Here is a 19,399-nt window from a genome sequence, read left to right on the forward strand (position 1 = left end):
AGGGTGGGAAAGGGTGGTTGGGGGGACAGATGTTCTATAACTCTAAGTCTTCTATGCATTGTCCACCGAGAAGACCTGAACAGCTTCTGTTACTGCACAACAGTTATGCTATCTTGCAGCTAATCCCCTTCTGTTACATCTAGACAAGAATCCCACTCCTCTCTTTTAAGATTACTTATGGTCATAAGCTCAGAAATGTTGAAATGGGTACAACCATCACCAATGGTGCGGTGGGAGGGCAGAGGGGAAATAAACAATGAAGCATCAGTTTTGCACTCTTTTTACAGAATTGGTATAAAAAGGAAAATTCCACACTGATCTTGTCCCAGTTACATCATAGGTGTTTGTCAGATAGAAGTCACACTTAGATTTTTGTTTTTTTTCACCAGATTACTCATTGAAATTAATCAAAGACCAAAGGGATTATCTCCTTTTGTAGCTATGGAGGGCTCCTGGGTGTAAGTGAAGTTACTTGGATAGCAGAGCTGAATTCAGGATCACTTGAGATTTGCCCAGGTGAATGGTAGATATTAAACTGGGCCTTTCTGTGGAAGTCAACCAAACATACATCAAGACAGCTTTAGTTACTATGTACTACAAGTATTTTTCATTTTATTGCAAACTCAAATTTTTAACTTCCAGGAAAGCTACAAGTACAAAACCCCACTATGTACACTTTACCCAGATTCACTTACTGTTCACATATTAACATTTTGTCCTATTTGCTTTATTATGTCCTGTTATCCCCTCCCCTTCCCTTCCTCTTCCTTGTTCTCCCTCCTGCTCATTTCCTCCTCCATTAAAAAAAATAAGATAAATTGAGGCCCCAGGACATGGTGGCTCATGCCTGTGATCTCTAGCTGAGGAAGCTGAGACAGAGGATTGCAAGATCAAAGCCAGCCTCAGCAGTTTAGTGAGGCCTTAAGCAACAGCCAGAACCTGTCTCAAAATAAAAATGAAAAGGTCTGGGGATGTGGCTCACTGGTTAAGCACTCCTGGGTTCAATCCCTGGTACCAAAAAAAAAAAAAAAAAAAAAAAAAAAAAAAATTGAGGCCTTTCAGAGTACATTCATACATCATAGCCCATTACCCCTAAATACTTCAATATTTCCTCAGTAAGGACATTCTGTTACATAACTGCAGAACAGTTTTCAATTTGGGTCAAGTTCATATTGATGTATTATTTTAACTTAGCATTTTCCCAGTAACTACCTTTGTAGTGTTTTCCCCTCTAGTAAATCTTCCAGCATAGGATTAGGGAGGGTATGTAGCTATCAATGACTTGCCTTTATCTTTCATGTCATTGGTATTTTTGGTGAAAATAGGCTGTCCTATCATGTTTTTTAATGGAAAAATACCTCATTTTGAGTTTGATATTTCCTTGAATCAGTTTGTGTTTGTACATTCTTGGCCATGATCACTATCAGATATCTGCCTGCCTCTCATTGATGGTGGTAAAGCTAATCAAAGTGTTATCCAATTTCTCCACTATTCATTTTTCCCTTTGAAACTAATAACAAGTATGTAGAGAGACACTTTCAGACCATGCAGATTTCTTGCTCATCAAATTGTCCTCTTAGACTTTAAACCCACTTTTTTCTTACCTGTACTGACTGGTCTTTTACTGTAACAAATAGTTGCAAAGTGACTCTCTAATTCTAGCACGTCCTCTACCTTTACAATTTCAATTTGGTAATCTATAAACAGAAGCCTTTCCTCTTCCCTACTTAATATTTTTCATTATGGTCTCATGGATTGTGTTTTCAGTGGTTCCAATTCATTAATTTGGTGCTTAAATGGTCTTAGCTTTGTCCAAATGGAGCACCTTTAGGCTGGGTCCTACATCCTTGTGACATACTCCTACTATTTTTTTAAACACTTTCTTTTCTAGCCTAACAGGACGCTCCAGGCTAGTTTAGTTTTGTACTTACTCTGCCCCAGAATTGGAATCAGCCATTTCTCCAAGGACCCTTGGTTTCTTTTAATGGGAGTGGTATTAGAAACCAAGGTCTGGTTTAACTAGAATATATGTGACACATTCTGATTGTTTTCTTGTCAAAAATTTATTATGGTTACAGACCAAATGGATTCCACAACCCATACTCTGAAATATACTGCTCTGGGGCTAGGGTTATAGCTCAGTGGTAGAGTGCTTACCTAGCATGTGGTAGGCATTGTGTTCAATTCTCAGCACCATATAAAAACAAATAAAAGTTTTTTTTTGTTTTTTTTTTTAAAGTACTGCTTTAAGACATTCCATTGTCACCAGCATCTTCTGAAAGCCCAGGCCACGCTGAGTTATTCTGTCTACAGCAAAATTATAGCTCTAAGAATGCATCAGATCCAACGCAGGAGAGGCTGCTCCTCAGTGGCTGGAGTTGGACTTACCATTTGGCACTAATAGATTGTGAAGCTGTTTAGTAGATAATGTTACCAATAGGCCCATAGGCCAGGCTTGGGAAATGTGTCTGGCTGGGGTCTTCTCTTTCTTCAAGGGATAGGGTGGGGTTTTTGTCCATCTCTCTCCTCAAAAGCTTTGCCAATAGAAGCTACAGAGAATTATGAGGTCCTTTCCCATAAATTCAGAGTTATGGAGCTTCTAAAGTACACCTTGGCTCCCACACCACCAGCTTGTATGGACTGAGCCCTGGAATTAACCCCCAGACTTGACAAGAATAAGAAGCACTTGTTAAAGGGGCAGGTGTGTTTGGTATTAAGGTCCAGCTTGATCTAAATATACCTCAGAAGTTTGGAGCTTCTATAGCAACTGGTCCTATTTTCCTGTAGCTCATCTCTGTTCCCGTTCACCTAAATACATCCTGCCATTGCATATTAATTCTAGATCAGCACAAGCTTTTCAGTTCTCTTACTATGGCCCTGTATAGTCAGGTCCATTCTGAACTACACTAAATGTCCTTTTATGTGCAATAAAATCACCTTGTGGAATTCGGTATTAAAAAACCAAGGCTAGTTTTCCCCTTGTTTATCTTTGGTGTTATACAATGTATACTCTTTAAGAATTACATAAAATGAAGTGCTGAAACATAACATTTCTGATGAGGCAAAATTTTCTAGATTATAAAAACAGATCACACACACACACCCCTGTACCTCTAATCCCAGCTACTCCGGAGGCTAAGGCAGTAAGGTTCCAAGTTCAAGGCCAGCCTTGTCAAGATAGTAAGACTGTCTCAAAATAAATTAAAAGGGCTGGGGTGTAGCTTGGTAGAGGGCTCCTGGGTCCAAATCACCAGCGGTGAGGGCTGACATAGTGTTCATTCTAAACTGACAAGGAACAGAATTGCCATTCCAGTGATTGATTAAATTTAAAAAAATTGTTGAATGCTCTCCAAATACCAGGCAATGAAGGTTTCTCCATTTATTCTTTTTTTTTTTTTTAAAGAGTGAGTGAGAGAGGGGAGAGAGAGAATTTTTAATATTTATTTTTTTAGTTCTCGGCGGACACAACATCTTTGTTGGTATGTGGTGCTGAGGATCGAACCCGGGCCGCACGCATGCCAGGCGAGCGCGCTACTGCTTGAGCCATATCCCCAGCCCTCTCCATTTATTCTTAATACTTTCTGAGCAGCAACTGCACTCTAGGGTGGTACAGATATAGAATTTTGCCTAAATTCCTATTCTCCTGTCTTCTCCCATTTACATTGATTTCTGCTGATGGGCCCCAAATTTCCAATTAAATTTACCTCTGTGATCATCTGGGAAATAATTTATGCACTTAGTTCATTCCAATAAGCAGGTTTCTGGATTTGGCTAATTTATAATAGTAATTTGTTTTACTAATGCTACAATAATAATTTAAATAATAGTAATAGAATTTCTAGGGATTATATATACAGAAGGACTACGGAGTAGAGCAGTAGTGATCATGGCCATCTCAGTCCTTGGAAGGCTGAGCCCAGAGAAGAGAAGAATTCATCTATGTGGTGGTGCTGGACCAGGTACAAATTCCCTAGGACCCACCAGTCTCAACTCTGTGTATGTTTCAAACTGCATCTGACCTTACTTGAAGGATAAGATCTTTTTGGAGATGCCACAGATATTTGGAAGCAAACATGAAGATTTCAGAATTGTGCTATGATAAAGGAAAAATGTTTCAGTCACAAAAGAGTTCATCTTTTAATAGTGAGACTCAGTCTAAAAAATGTCTTCCACATTTTATTCAGTTCACTAATTCAGAACAAAGTGCACACTGCACTAGATTAAAGATTCAATTTGAAATTGGAAAATGATTTGAGTCATGGCTGGTTCTCATCCCATGAGTGACTAATTTTCAGTGTTTGGTTATCGCTTTTGGACAAATCTTAGGCAAGCTGGAACTATGTAGGTCCCTCCTACTATCTATGCATGCCTTGGCTACAACAAAGGCCTTTTAAGAATCACAGCCAGCAAGCCCAGTGGGTGTCTTTGTCTTGCCTCCCTCAGTCTTAAGGTTCTGTTTTCCAAAGAACAGAGCAGTGAAGCCTACTGAAGTTGAACATGTTGCAAAGGTAAATTTTTGGAGCCAGCAGAGGCCTGGGTTCAGAATCTTAAAGGATAATTTTAGTGGTCTATCCTTCACCCTCTTGTAAGTACTGGGTGGGAATGCAAACCCTAAGGGAAAAACCAGGCTGGATCAGGAACCCTTCAGGCTTCTCCAGACCATGTTAAGAAGGCTTAAGACTCTCCTTTTCATTCTAGATTACTGCTTGTTTGACACATATGTAATTAAGTGTTAAATTTCTCTGGAAATTTTGCTAGCTCACATCTGATAGGTAAGTAAGACTGGCCAGAGAGCTCTTGGAAGAGTCACTTGTCTGTAGTTCCTACTGTTATCCACTAAAAGCTCTGCTCTCTTCGGCAGGGAAGCATGGCCCAGCCCTGTTAGCTCAACAAAAACACACACAAAAAAGCGCAATCCTTGAGCTGTGCTTATGCAATAACATAATGACCAGTAATCTGAATGTATTTGCTTCAACTTAAACAGCCTTTTAAAAATAATCTTGAGGAATACTTTGTTGGACTTAATGCTTCAAAAAGGAGGAAATAAAAGATGGGGTGTTTATTTCTAAGTATATAGAATATTGCAGTTTTGAGTATTAAGTATATTACAGCTATAAACCCCTTATTGTTTCCATCCATTCAGAAAAACAAAGCCAAAGGCAAATTTCTTGGAAAGAACTAAGGTGTGTCCCTGGCGATCAGCTGAGAGGAAAGGCTTCCCCAGCCTTCTCTCAAATATGAAACACACGGTGGCAGTGGGCAAATGTTGCAGTTACTCTGGCTTTTTAACAATGCCAGATTTAAGATTATTTACGCTGTGTGTAAGGTACAAAATCCCTATAATGAATTAGACCTAGTTTATTAAATAAAAATGGCTACATAAATTTATACATATTTATATATATTTTTTCTTCTCCCCAGTTAACAAGTCTTTCATCTTAGGTGCATGGACCAAACCCAAGATGCAACCTTACCCCAATCCTTCCCACTAGGCAGTACCAAAAGTAACTTTCCTCTTCTACTAAGTCCTTTGGGAGCAGGAAGGCTAGTGCAGCAGCTGTCAGGACAAAGGCACAGGCAGAGCTGGGTGAACTGGGTTGGGTGGGACAGGTTGCCAAGGACCAACTGGAGTCACGGAACCACGCCCTGTCCTGAGCAGGACTGGTTCCTGATCACCCTCAAGTTCTCCCATCCCTTAAGCAGTTACATCTTTAAAAGGCACATCCAGAAATAGTGCAGTTGGGGCTGGGGTAAGCTGCACACAGTTGGTATGCAGAAGTTAAGGGGCTGTGGGACTCCATGGCACAGAGCGGTGAGGGTATCCTTGCCTTTGTCCACTTTTGGAGGAGTGGGAGACAAGGGGAAGAGGAGCTCCTGGAATCCAGCCTGCTTCTGTGGAGGGCAGGAGGGGCCAGCAAGAGCAAAGCCCAGGGTCATGGTCAGCAGCGCACATATGCAACAGGCCTTTGGTGTGTGTATAGCAGCTTCTCTCTTAAGTACAAAGGCTTTTGAGGCCAGTAAAGCCTTAAGCTCCTGCATGTTGCCGCTGGCCTGATCCTCTCCTGGAGCTGACCATCTGCTGCACAGGACACAGAGCGTAGCAAGTCAGTCTAAACCACAGTGAAAACCAATGGATTTTAGTAAGGCTTTCTTAAAGACAGTTAAGCCTTGGACTATTACCTTCCCTTCCCAGTTCTGGACAGAGGAACGTAAGAAACTCAGCCCATGGGCCCTACCCAACAGCTCTGCCTCTTCCTCACAGATATGAAACTCCTGGAATTTTCCCCAAGATAAATAGGTTGAGCAAGAGAAGGAGGTCTATGGGATGCTGGCAGGGTACAGGGGGGCAGAGGTTCTGGGGATCCAAAGGGCTGCGCACCTCACAGGCCCCTGGGCTCCAGGACCAGCCAGTTCTCGGTGACCATCTGCACGTCCTGGCCATTCAAAGGCTCCCGCAGCCTTACCTTCACCTCCAGCTTCCCCCCGGTGGGCTTTCTTCCGTCCAGAACCTATGAAGACCATGGAGAGGGAAATGGTAATTGAGGAAACAGCTGGGGGCAGACAGGCCCCTAAGGTCCCAGAAAGGGGGTGAGAGGAGCTAAGCATCCTGCAGTGTTATCCAGGGAGCCTCCAGGTCAGGACACCCCTGCCTCGTGCTGTGTGTGGTAGTTGTTTCAGGGATATCTTACAAGGAAGCAATATATAAAACTAAATAAACATCAGTGCTCCAGCTGAAAAGATCAAAACCTGGGGCTCTACTCACTCAGTTTTCCCCTCATTCCCCATAGCCACTCCTGGAGAAACACTGGCTTCATGGAGTATCCTGAAAACCAGAGCCCAGCCCTCACCTCACAGATGGCCAAGAGAGAAATGAATGACTCTGTGTAGCAGAGTCAAGACTAGAACCCTGACCAGTGCTTCCTCCTTTAGGGCAGGAGAGCAGGCAGCTGGAATGCGAAGCACCACAATAGGCCAGAGAAGTTCAACCACCTTCAGTGGGGCTGATACTGACCAGGCCAGAGAAGTTCAACCACCTTCAGTGGGGCTGATACCTACTTTAGAACAACTCCCACAGGTAGAGGGCAGGTATGCCACAACAGGAAAAGCCCCAGCCTACACAGGCATCAGTAAGGGTAAGGTCTGCTCCCAGCTCTGTCCTGGACACTCTGTGAACCAATGTAACCCCTTTCTTCTCCAGCCTAAGTTCCCCATCTGTCTTAAACTCTTAAAAGTCCTTGACTGTGTAATCCTATGAGTTCATGGATGCTTAAGGAGCTACCTAGAAGTTGATTTCCTAAGCAGAGACTAGCTGCATCCAAGTGGGTCTTAGACCCAGAAATACCATAATGATTTCAGGCCTGGAGCCTGTTTCACTTCATCTTGCTGTCAGACAATTGCCCCAATCATAAGCCTGCCCCTAGGAACCTAGGAATCCACATGCTAAGATGACAGGAGTGATCAGACTCAAGGGTCTTCTCTCTCATCCATCACCTCTGGGAACCTGAGTGATCTAGAGTATTGTGGAAAGTGTATGGCTTCTTCCTATCTGGCTGACCATAAACTGTCTCAGATCTTCTGAACCTCTTCCATCTATGAAATGGGGATACCACAGATTCCACAGATACAATGGACAATATTAAATTAAGGGAACAGAAATCTATAATAGGCTTTCTTCTTACAAGTCCTCCAGCTTGTTCATGCCCTGGGCCCTACCTCCACAATCTCTCTGATCTCACACTCATTCTCCAACCGCTCCAGTTTCAGATGTGCTGTGCCAACCAGCTTGTCACTTCGGAAGAAGGATCTAAGGAGCCAAGAGGCAGCAGAGGATTAGACTGAGCAGGGAAGATGGGAATGAACTGGATGAGTCTACTGCAGGCAAAATAAGTAATAGCAGAGGTAGTGGGAACCAAAATGCCATTCCTTCCTCCCCACCCACTTTGCCATGTAACTGATAGGAGGAGCCTTACCCTTTGTGGAAGATTTCAAACTTGATTCCTTTGCTCTGGATCACTCTCCTGAAGCCCCGGTGGTTTCGGTTGATGTTTAATTTAAAGATTTGATCAAATTCTGCAAAAGAGGAGAAGGCAAGGAGGGGCTTGGCTCCTAGGAATTTACTGAAAAAGTAGAAAAGGGCAAGCTTTCCCTCTGGATCTCTTTGCCTTTAATTCAGGGTGGCTGCCATCAGGGGGTAGGGTAGAGCATCTAGGTCCTAGCCTTGGAAGCCAATAGTTTTTATATTCTACTTGAATTATTATTTTTTTAAATATTTTTTTTCAGTTGTAGTTGGACACAATACCTTTATTTTATTTATTTATTTTTACATGGTGCTAAAGATCTAACCCAGCACCTCACAAGTGCCAGGAGAACGCTCTTCTGCTGAGCCACAACCCCAGCCCCACTCTACTTGAATTATATCAAAGTAGAATGAACTTGGAATTTGGAGTAAGGATTCCTGGGTTCACTATTTCTACTACCTCCTTGCTATGAGGCCCAAGGCAAATGTCCCACTCTACTGAGCCTTAGTTTCCCTAAGAGGAATGTTGCTAATATCTGCCTTTATCTCCCAGGTTGGGTGGACCAAGTAAGACAATAGATTTGAAAGCACTCTGGAAACACATGTGCTGCCCACATAGAAAGTAAGAGGGGAAAGAGGCTTTAATCAGCACTCACCTGGAGAATTTGTGTTCTTCACCACAGATGTTTTGCTTTTTTGAGCCTGGTCCTAAATAGTGAGAAGGAAAAAGTCAGCACAGCTTGAAAAACAAGTACATAGCACCAAGAACTCCGGGCTGAATCCTGTAAGGAATGGACTAGGTCTTCAAACCCCTCCCCACAGCCAGGTCCCCAAGGGATGGAGAGAAATTGAACAGAGTTCTAAAGGGAGAATGGTTCAGAGGATCCTAACAGCCTCACCGAGTTAGGATAGTGAAACTCAAACCGCACAAAAGCATCCAAATCATCAGGGGTCACCCCTGTGAGGAGAGAAGGCAGTGGGTCGGAGGAGTGGCCAGAAGCTGAATGCCTGAGGTAGAAGCTCTGGCAAAGAGTCTCCTTGAGTAGAGGTGGTTCTGTGATTACCTGGAGGGGCTGGGAGGTTCATTCCTCGGACAATGATCAGATGCATTTCTGTGCTGTTGAGTTCTGAGAAGATCCTATAGCCAAGGAGAACGGAGAGATCACAAAGTAAAGGAGAGTGGCAGAACAAGGTCACCTCTTCCAGTGTCTGCTTGCTCAACTAAGAGGGAACCAGAAGAGTGGTGGGAAGAAAAGCCTATCTTGCTGGAAGGAGCAGAGTTGGCATAAAGACCTGGTCTCTGACTTCTGGTCCGGGGCTCTTTCCACAGTCACTACACAGTTCAGCTCTTCCCTGGAAGGCACCACACCCTCCTCACTGGCCCCACTGCCTGTGGCACTCAAGTCTCACTAAGGAAGAGTCTCCAGCCTCAGCTCCCAACCTCTTGCTACTGTTCCCCTTAGGTTTTGGCACTTCACAGACCCTACACAGAGCCACTGTTCCCCTTAGGCTTTGGCACCTCACAGTCTGGAATGTCTTCTTCTCAAAGTGGTGGCTGGGAGGGTCAAGGCCCTGAGCCTGGGCTAGCTGCAGGATCTCCAGTTGTTTCTTACGGTCCTGAGCCAGCTTCTCAAACCTAACAGGGAAGGGCATACACATGAGCAGAGGAAGGCTCACTGTCTGCCCCCTACCCAAGCCCCCTAAGCCCTTGCACTTACCGGGTTGTCTCAGTCACATTGCCCTGGTGCATGAACTGCTTGGAGAACAGCAGGCACTTCTAAAAATAGGGGCCCAGAGTGACTCCAGAGCCAGAACAGGACTTGCCTAAGTTGGCATGCAAGGCCTGACCTCACAAAGCTCCAACCTTTCCCAAGTAGCCTCACCTCTCCTCCTCTACACATCCCTCAAGGTCACTGTTCCCAAGTCCCACCACACTTTTCTGACTACACTTCTGCTGTTTCCTCTCCTGAGGACAGCCATTCCCCAAAATTCACTTAGCAAACTTTTGTCCTTCCCTTAAAACGTAATTCAACATCACATTAGAAAGTAGACTTCTCAGAATAGTCAGCAGTTCAGATAGATATATTGAAACAAAAACATATAGCTCTCCCCTCCCATCTAAAACTTCATCCCTTCAAACTTGAACTTCATAATCACCCTCAAGGAAAGTTATTATCATCCCCTTAAAGATGAGAGAAACATGGTTCAGAGAGGGCAAAAGTGCCTTGCCACAGGCCACAAAGCCAGTAAGCAACAGAGCCAGAATCTGAATCCACGACAATCTGTTCTGTACCCCATGCCTTTCTCCATAGGGAGGTTGTGCATACTGAAAGAGAAGGAAGAAATAAAAGGCCTACTGACCTCATATTGCTCCAGAAGTATTTTTTGTAGCTGAGCATATACCTCCTCAGCCTTCTGGGAGAGTCTTAGGTCCTCATGGTGGATGAGGATGAAGTCACCCTCTTCATCCGTCAAAGGTGAAGGCACCTACCCAGGTCATAAGGTCCCGCAGGCCCCAAGAGTCAGATTACTCTCCTACTGAGCCCAACAAATTCAGAAATTCAAACTAAATGTTTCTTCAACTTCCACTAACCTCAGTGCCAGGAGCCCATTGCTTTCCTGTGTCTGCCTCAGGCTGCTGGAGCACTCTGCTCCCACTGGCCTGGCCTTGTCACTGCGGACCACAGCAGCCCACCCTCTTTCCCTGTCTTTCCTGGGGCCTCAAGGGAGAAAGAGGCATGAGCTGAAGGCTCTTTCCCAGCTGTTACTATATCTATACCAAACCCTACCTCCTCTCAAAGTTGCCTGGCAAGTCAGCCATCCTCTCCTTCACCTGGGAAGACCTAGTGCTTAACTATGTAGGACTCACCTTTGAGAGGTCAACAGGTCGGCCAGCTCGGACCTGGATGATCTGCCCCTCAAGGCATTTGGCCACCCGCAGATGGGCTTTGGCCTGCTCCAAATCCTGCCTCCGCTTGGCCTGCAGGGCTGCTCGCTGGTACTGCAGTTTCCGTGCCTCCAGCAGTGTCAGCTGTTCCTGAACTGAAGAGGAAGAGCAATGGTTAGGACCACACCAGCCCTTCACTAGGCCCTCCACCCCTCCCCATACTGCTTGTTCCACTCACCAGTTGGACTCAGTGCCTCCTTAGAACTCAAGGCCTTGGGCTCAGGAAGGTGCCGGGATGAAGGAACCAGAGGCTGTGCTGGCTTCTTGGCCACTGGGGCCTGTCCTAGGGGCTCAGCCTGCAGGTGCACAGAACGCTGTCACAGGGGGTACGTTCCCCACCCTGATCATGGCAACTCCCAGACCTGGGCTCTCTTCCTAATATTATAATAACTCTGTGTGACCTGAGACAAGTGGCTTCCCCTCTTGGCCCTACAAAAGTTCAGAGCTAGAAAAAGCCTCAAAAGTTCTCTGGTCTAACATCCCTGACAGGAAACAGTAGGACAATGGATTTTGAAGCTGAGCTCTGAGTCAAAAACACCTAGGTTTGAATCCTAGCTTTGCTCTTATTCAGGTTTTTTGTCTACAATGGAGGAAAGGATACCTACCTCCCTGGGCTTGTTAGTATGAATAACATGGTCTGAGTTTACCCCTCATCTGTCATATCCCCCACCAACCCAGGGAGCCCTGGGCCTTCAGTCAAACCTCATCCTCATCTTCTACTGGGGCTGTATCCTCTGAGGTGGCCAGTTTTTGAGCAGCTGCCAAAGTTGCTGCCACTGAATCCTCCTCAGTACCCACAGTGGGCTCCAGGCCAGGAATCGGGGGAAATCCTACAATGAGAGATGGTATGGGAAGAGGATGCCGTAGCCTCAGGGTCCTGTCTGACTCTGCCTGGGCATGGCTGGGATGTGAGACTCCCACCAGGTGAAGACAGACACATAAGAAACTCCCCCCCACCCCCCACCTTCTGGCTCAGAGACCTTCTCCTAGAGCCCGTAGGCCAAGGCCCACTCACCTGGAGGAACAGGCAACTCAGCAAAGTCCACTTTACGTCCTGCTCGGTGTGCTCGAATGGCATCTTGATATTGCTGTATGGGAACAAAGGGAGGGACCTCTGGTCCATGGCTACCAAGGGGCAGGGACAGGAAAACTGAGAGAAAGAAGGCTCCTGCCAAGGCAGCAAGAGCTCCAAAAAAGACAGATGAAAACTCAAAGACGACCAGGGATAGCAGAAACAGCAGGGAGAAAGAAAGCAATCAGCCAGGAGAAGAGGCCAGCATAGGCCAGGGAGCTACCCAGCTGCAGGCCCACCTTGGCAATGCGCTCATGCATCCGGGCCTTGCGCTCATCCCCACTGGCCCGGGCCTGGATGCCTGCCTCACGATACTTGTTCAGCCTTTGCTGCAGGGCATCCAACACTGTCTGCGGCTCTGCAGGGGCCACTTGAAGAAGGTAAGGAGAGGACTTGAGTTCTGCCTGTCCCTCCCCAGATCCCCGTGGCCTCCACTTCTGTCCCACCATCCTGTCCTACCTGAAACTGTGGGGATGTTGGGGCTTGTCACTGGGAGCACTCTCTCCACTGCTGGGGGTAGGACTGAGGATGCTGTGGGGGCTTTGGAAGCCTCTGGGAGGGTCTTCAGGTCTGGGGACCCAGAGCAGAAGTGAAGGCAGAGGTGCCTGGCTGGTCCCACACCTAATATTCCTCCCTAACCCCAGCTTCAGCCCGTAATTCCCACACTAACCCTCAGGTGCTGGGGGCATGTCACTCAGATCCACAGGCTGCCCCTTCTCCAGGGCCTCCAGGACAGCACCAAATCTCTATAGTAGTGAAAAAAGCAGGTGTGGATGTAAACCAGGTGACCCCAGGAGTCTGGGTTAAAATAGCTCCCCCTTAGGCCAGTCTCGCCCAAGCGTAGCCTGGGTCTCTCTCTCGCTCACTCGTTCTCTCTGAGCTTCCACTTCCCTATCTGTGAAATGAAGGATGGACACAGTGCCTTGGAGTTAGATGTCATACCTTCCCAATCCTCATGAGCTCACGTGCACGATCTAGATCTCCAGCCCGCTTGGCACTGAGAGCAGCCACTTTATACGCTCTCTGTCGGGCTGACAGCAGGGCCCGTGGGTGTGGGTCTGAATCAGGCAGGACAGCAATGCCAGGGCTGTGCAGGAGGCTGGTTTCAGATTGGGAGGGGTTGTCTATAACAGAAAGCCCCCAGAAAGTTGAGTGTGGTGGCACATGCCTGTATTCCTAGTGATTTTGGAGCCTGAGGATTACAACTTCAAGGCTAGCCCAAGAAACTTAATAAGACCCTGTCTAAGAATAAGAAGGGCCAGGGAGGGATGTAGCTCAGTGGTAGAACACCTGCCTAGTATGAGTGAGGCCCTGGGTTCAATCTCCACTACTGCCAAAAATAAATACACAAATAAAGCCCCCAGAGAAGGCACAAGGGTCAAAGGAGAAGGTTCCAACTTTGGGTTCCCAGTGCCCAAAGGTCTCACTGGCTTGAGGGCCTCTTGGGGAAGGTGTGACTGAGCAAAGGGCAAGTGGCAGGCTGGGTAGACAGGCCATGGGCTCTGACCCAAGGAACTAGGAAAGAATTTGAGTAACTCCAGATACCTGGCTCCATGGCAGAGGGAGCTTGGGAGTCAGCCTCAGGGCTCCTGCTGGCTGTTTCCTGGGAGGCTGGGGGCCTCTTGCCCAAGGCCACTGGAGGTGGGATCTCATCCTCATTGATCTTCCTTCCTTTCCGTACGGCAACTAGCTGGGACTCCAGAGTCTGAGGGAGAAAACCAGTCAGAAACACAGGAAGCCATCTTGGCTTGGACTCTGCTCTACCACAGGCCAATGTATCACCTCTACAGAGCTCCCCAGCTCTCCTTTCCACCTGGCCAACTCACCTTCAGGCCACGCTCACAGCGTCTGGCTTTGGCTGCTTCACCTGCTTCTTTGGCATTGGCCACAGCCTCCCGATAGTTGTGGATCCGTTCTTCCAGCAAAGCCTGCAGCCCCTGAAGCCCTCCAGCCTGTAGATACTTCAGCTCAGGGCTGGGCCACTCCACAGCCAGCTAGGCCCTTGCCATTCTCTCCCTGTGAGGAAGCTGCCCCAGAAGATGGAGTTCTGGGACTCCAGGAGAAAGAAGAGCCTAAAGCCACCAAGGTGTGAGGCAAAAAGCCACCAAGGTGTGAGGCAAAAAGCCACCAGAGAGGCCACAGGCCATGCCAGAGTCAAACAGAGAAGCCCATCAATGGAGGCCAAGAAATGGCTGTGGGGGGTGGTCTGGGAAAACAGAGAGGCCTTTGAGGTTGGCCAGCCACAGAGGAGTTTTTCATGCTCAGAATCTGTCTGGGGGCAGCTGCTGGAGGAAGGCAATAACAAGCCATGCTACAGTAAGAACATCAAAGGCACACAGGGCCCCTCCTCAACCTACCTGAGCTGTTGAAACTGAAGTCATTAGGAGGGCTGTCGGCACTGGAGGTTCAATGTCTTCCTGTGCCTTGTCTTCCTCAGAGAATTCTGGGTTAGCTGCCTCATCACCATCCAGGGGCCCAGCTTCCTCATCTGCACCCAGGACTTCCTGCAGCTCAGACTGGGGAGACACACAAGTCCCAGGAGCTTGGGGACCTCATGATCATACCCACAGTACATCTGAGAACAAAGGACCCTTTCTCCCAGTAATATTTCCTAATGTCAGTTTGGTGCGTAATCCTCTTTCCCCAAACATCTCTTTAATCTGACCAAGGATAGTCTTGAAAACAATGAAGACTTAAATTTGAGAAATCTCAATGGCAGAGTTCAGACTAGAAGTCATAGGAGACAAGTCTCACACTGTATATAGCCAGTAAGACGGCAGAGTAGGGCAGAGCTCTAACTCAAAGTTAGAGATACAGAAGGAATAACCCCAGGCCTCCTCTCCACTGCCCTTTCCTCCATCAGACCTGAGCATGACTGCAGAGCCCTTGCACACCAGCCTGGCAGACGCACCAACAGGTCTGCATCCTCCTCGAGCCCTTCTTCTTCCTCCTCTTCCTCCACATCCTGCATACAGTCTGCTGCCAACTTCTCGATGTGGGCCATTGGCAGGGGAGCTGGGGAAAGAAGGTTGTAGAGGTCAGGGCAACTCAAACTAAGGTGCACTAAAGAAGGGTCTTTAATCCATTGTATTGGGAGATACCCCAAGCAGAAATCCTTCTTCCCTCCCACAGCAAAGTCTCACCCAGAAAATTGATCAAAAGATCCTTGTCAGGAACACCTGAGCCCTCCAACAAGTGATATTTAGCTGCCCCTTTCTCTGCATTTCTGCTGGTAGTAAACATACCCATTCATTCCCCCCAATCACACCTTTTAGGTTTGTAAAAATCTGTGGAGTCCATTTGAGCTTCACAATTCTGAAAGATTAGTATCATCCCCACTTTACATACTGAATAAACGAGGAACTGCTAACATCTATTTAATCCAACTAAGTGGCAGAGCAGGATGCAAACCTAGGCCTGTCTAACTGCAGAGCAAGAGGTTGATCAGTAAGCTCCTTCCCAGTCCTATCACCATCCTCAGCTCAGAGGAACTTCAGAAGGGGAGTTCTCTGAGCTGAGGGGGTTTTCTCTGAGGTTCTTGATAAGAAGATTTAGACTCCCCGATTCTCCAAGGCCTAAGATCTCTGTCCTTGTCCAGGATGTGGAGAGAAATTCCACCTGCTCATTTGACACAATTTCTGCGCAACTTACTCTGTATCCAATTCTGTCTGAGGTAACTGGACCCTACTGTATACCAGGCTGGTAGGGTTAAGGATAGTGAGTCAGATCCACAATTGAGAAAGGGCAGCTCAGGAAGACGTGAGCTCCCATCACAGATGTATGACTGACCTCTTGTTAGGAGAGCTGCAGAGGGGAGATGGTTGTCAGAAGGACCAGGGGATCTGGCTGGCTCCTCCAGGCTTAAAGGCAAGGAACTCTCCACCACTGACCTGTACCCATCTGGTCCTATCAGAGCTTAGCCCAGTGCTGAAAACTTACCCTGCCCCTTGGGTGCTGGCTTCCTGCCTGCAGTCCCTGCTTCCCCAGTGAGGGCCAACAGTTCAGCCTCCAGCTCCTCATCATCTTCAGTTTCATCCACTCCTAGCAGCATGTCTTCAGAGTTGAATTCCACAAAGAGCCCCAGCTGACAGCAGGAAAGTATTCTTAGGAATCTCACAATGAGAAAGGGTAGAGCCAGCCCCAGAGCCAGACCTGGGGCTCCAAGTGTGCCAGTTAGTGAATCCTTCACTCTGTGAGGACCAGTGTGCCACAAAAGGGAAACTGAGGCCTGCAACATTACCCACTTATCTCCACAGGGAGTCTTCAAAGAACTTGGAAGGATTACACTGTCATTATTGTTACAAACAACTTCAGCAATAGCTGCTAGACATTATACTTAACTCTCTACAAGACTGTATCAGTTAATTCTCATAATTCTGAGAGGGAGGTCCTACTTTTTAATTGTAGTAAAACATACAACATGATATTTACCATTCTATTTTTCCTTTTTTTAGTTGTAGGACTCAATATCTTTATTTTATTTATTTATGTGGTGCTGAGGATTGAAGCCACAACCCCAGCCCTCTATTTTCAAGTGTAGAGTTCAGTGGTATTAAGTAGTATAGCACTGTACTACTGTCACCATCATTCATCCACACAACTCTTTATGTTGCAAGACTGAAACTCTGTACCATTAAGCACTAACTCCCCGTCCTCTCTTCCATTTACCCTCTAGTAACCACCATTCTACTTTCTGTGTCCATAAAATTCAACATTCTAGGTAGATAGGTACTATTTTTATACTTATGTTCATATGAAACTGAGACATCATCCTAAATGACAAAATCAGAATTTAAATAAAGTCTCCCTTACCTGCCTCCTTTAAGACAATAAAAATAGACTAACAAGTCTCAGGACTTGGGTCCAGAAGACTTAAAGGGAGAAAACTGGAAGACAGGCCCCATTAGTCTCCCATTTTAGCCACAGCCGTGTGTCCCTAGACAGCAAAGTCTTCTCATTGTCCACAGCTTTCCAGCCCTGGCATCTCTGGCTGGCAAGCAATGTCATGACCCTAAATAAGGGACCTATGAGGGCACTGAGGTTCTATCAGAGTCCTAAATCTTGATGACTCTTAACTCTCCTGATAATTTACATGGAGTGGTGATGGTAGGTAGGAGGATGGCTATGCTTGAATCCAGGAGGGGAGTTCAGACCTCCTCTTCCACCTGTGTGGTAGTTCTTTGGACTGACAGGTAACCCAATTTGCCCAAGTTGTTCAGAGACCTTCCACCCCAAAGTGACCCAGAGGTGAAGGAGGCCATGTTCATACCTGCTTGGCAGCTGCCACACCCTGACCGCTGGCCTGAAGGCCCTTCCGAGGCCGTGGCCCTGGCATCTTGGCAACCTAGATACCTATCAGGTGGGGAGTTAAAAGAGAATCAGACACACTGGAGTAGACCTGAGCCAAGTTCTGACAGTGGTAAATGTGGTTAGTGAGCCCTCCTGGGTGGCAGTACTTTACCCAGGGGTTAAAATACCAATCTTAGAATTACAGGATTGAAATAAGAAACATGGGAGATGGGAGGCTGGAGATCACCTGTCAGTGGGTTTAGTAGGGAGTGTGAACACACAATATAAAGTTACTGAACTGTCTGAGGGAAGGCATATTCAGAGAAGCAACCTTGTCTACAGGGTAGGTTTAAGGTTGGGTAGGATTCAGACAGACTCTAAAGCAGTACTATCCATTCTGGAAACAACATGTGGTAGTTTATATTAATTAAAATTACAAATCCATGCCAGACACATAGCTGTATGTGGCTACTGATCACCAGTAGACACTTTAGATTTAGACATATTAGATACAAAGCATTTTTCACCATGGCAGTTTCTTTGGGCACCTCTGCACCAGAGAAACCTGATTCAGCATTCAGATTCCCTCAGAGCTCCCCCAACAATTCATGGGACCTACAGGGCAGATGATGTTGGGCACTGGGAGTGCAGAAGTTAATGTAACCCTCAAGGAACATTCACAGGTTTCAGTCTTCAAGGAACATTTACATGGTGTAGACAAACCCATGAATTAAAAAACACCAAACAGGGTAGATGCAGGTGCCATGGGTGCCTAGAAGTAGCCCTTTATCCAACCGAGAGAAAAGATTTCTTGGAGAAGGCGATGCCTGTGCTGAGTCATGAAGTTGGGGGAAAAGAAAAATATAGGACTCCAGGCATAAGGACAACTTCATAATGGTTCTGGGGTAAGAAAAGGAAACGTTATAAAGGCCTGGTATTACTGGGACATACACCAAACCCTGAGTCCGGAAAAGGTATAAGATAGAAATGTGAGCAAGGGGCAAAACCTTTAATCCTAACGAATCTGAGCGTTATTCTGAAGAGAGGGGGAAAGAAGTGACAGGTTCAGGCCAGTGTTTCAGAAACATCACTATATGCGGTAGGGAAGGTGCACAGGAAGTAGGAAGGAGTGCAGGGCAGGAAATCTGGCTACTGAGCATCTTGCAATAGTCTGTGTGGGGGGTGGCAGTGGGGATGGAGAGAAGCGGCTGGAGTCCAGAGTTAAGAGGTAAAATGTACAGGGCTAAGAGGTTAACTGGGTGTGGGCGCATGGGAGCTGGCGTCCTGGAGGACTAACAAGTGTCAGATTTCGAGACTTGGGTGAATCGCGGGTGTCAACTGAGCAGGGGCTGCGGGAGTGACTCTGGGTTCAGGGGAAAGTCAAAATCGGTCAGACTCTCCAAGTGTGCGGTTTCGGTGCTGGACCCAAGTCCAGGGTCAGTAGAGAGTGCGCAGAGAGAGGCGAAGCCGGGCCCCCCACTCCCACGCGGCTGGGCTCACCGCTGGGCCCGGGCCTGCCCAAGCCGCCTCCATCTCCCCGGTTGTCCCCAGGGCTACCCACGCCAGGGGGCGGGGACGCGGCATACCTCGCGGCGGATCCGAACCAAACCCGAGCCTTCTACCTCCCGGCACCGCCCTGGCTTCCCGCGGCCCCCGGGAGGCAGCAGAGGCAGCAACAGGAAGCGCCCGCCCGGAGGCGGCTGGCACCCAACACGTGATTTCACAGTCGAGAGGTTCGCAGTGCGCATGTGCAAGGCGAAGCGGGCGGGGCGCTCCGCCAGGTGACTCCTAGGGTGGGGTTCGCAATGCGCAGGCGCCTTTGGCCAGGTAGTGAGAGACAAGAGAGTGTCGGGCGGTTCCACCCAGACTTAACTTCCTTCGCTAAAGCAGTAGGCGCACCTCTTCCTTTGTTCAATGACTTCGCCAAACCTTCTCTGTGGTTCTCAGGATCAGGAACTGGGCACCCGCTCGACAGGCCTGTACCGCGGACGTCCTCGCCCGGCCCCCTGTGCTGGCCACCCTGGTTGTAGACCTTTCTAATCAAGTCTCCGAAGTGGATCTCTCATAATTTTCA

General features: G+C 47.3%; 1 protein-coding gene across 7 annotated transcripts in view; it reads right to left on the reverse strand.

Moving 5' to 3' along the window:
• Cc2d1b (coiled-coil and C2 domain containing 1B) overlaps positions 1-19,050 on the reverse strand; it is a 77,699-nt gene extending 58,649 nt beyond the window's left edge. For 3 of the 7 annotated variants that reach the window (XM_077791015.1, XM_026382198.2, XM_026382209.2), the window contains exons 1-24: positions 18,912-19,050; positions 17,306-17,388; positions 15,976-16,120; positions 14,948-15,051; positions 14,394-14,552; positions 13,863-13,988; positions 13,582-13,741; positions 12,979-13,160; positions 12,707-12,782; positions 12,496-12,606; positions 12,276-12,406; positions 11,980-12,052; positions 11,667-11,794; positions 11,143-11,260; positions 10,887-11,059; positions 10,379-10,504; positions 9,736-9,794; positions 9,537-9,653; positions 9,082-9,155; positions 8,917-8,975; positions 8,674-8,725; positions 7,971-8,070; positions 7,714-7,804; positions 6,380-6,509 (exon numbers count right to left, since the gene is read on the reverse strand). In XM_077791015.1, the coding sequence (XP_077647141.1) occupies positions 6,381-6,509; positions 7,714-7,804; positions 7,971-8,070; positions 8,674-8,725; positions 8,917-8,975; positions 9,082-9,155; positions 9,537-9,653; positions 9,736-9,794; positions 10,379-10,504; positions 10,887-11,059; positions 11,143-11,260; positions 11,667-11,794; positions 11,980-12,052; positions 12,276-12,406; positions 12,496-12,606; positions 12,707-12,782; positions 12,979-13,160; positions 13,582-13,741; positions 13,863-13,988; positions 14,394-14,552; positions 14,948-15,051; positions 15,976-16,120; positions 17,306-17,371 (2,559 nt within the window). In that variant the 5' untranslated portion in view covers positions 17,372-17,388; positions 18,912-19,050 and the 3' untranslated portion in view covers position 6,380. Of the gene's footprint in view, positions 1-26; positions 6,111-6,379; positions 6,510-7,713; positions 7,805-7,970; positions 8,071-8,673; positions 8,726-8,916; positions 8,976-9,081; positions 9,156-9,536; positions 9,654-9,735; positions 9,795-10,378; positions 10,505-10,886; positions 11,060-11,142; positions 11,261-11,666; positions 11,795-11,979; positions 12,053-12,275; positions 12,407-12,495; positions 12,607-12,706; positions 12,783-12,978; positions 13,161-13,581; positions 13,742-13,862; positions 13,989-14,393; positions 14,553-14,947; positions 15,052-15,975; positions 16,121-17,305; positions 17,389-18,911 lie in introns of those variants that run through there. The other 4 variants (XM_026382204.2, XM_026382185.2, XM_026382194.2 and 1 more) reach the window with 4 other exon arrangements.
• Positions 19,051-19,399: the final 349 nt, after the last annotated feature.

This window comes from Urocitellus parryii, chromosome 11 (genome assembly GCF_045843805.1).
Source record: "Urocitellus parryii isolate mUroPar1 chromosome 11, mUroPar1.hap1, whole genome shotgun sequence".
NCBI classification, from domain to species: domain Eukaryota; kingdom Metazoa; phylum Chordata; class Mammalia; order Rodentia; family Sciuridae; genus Urocitellus; species Urocitellus parryii.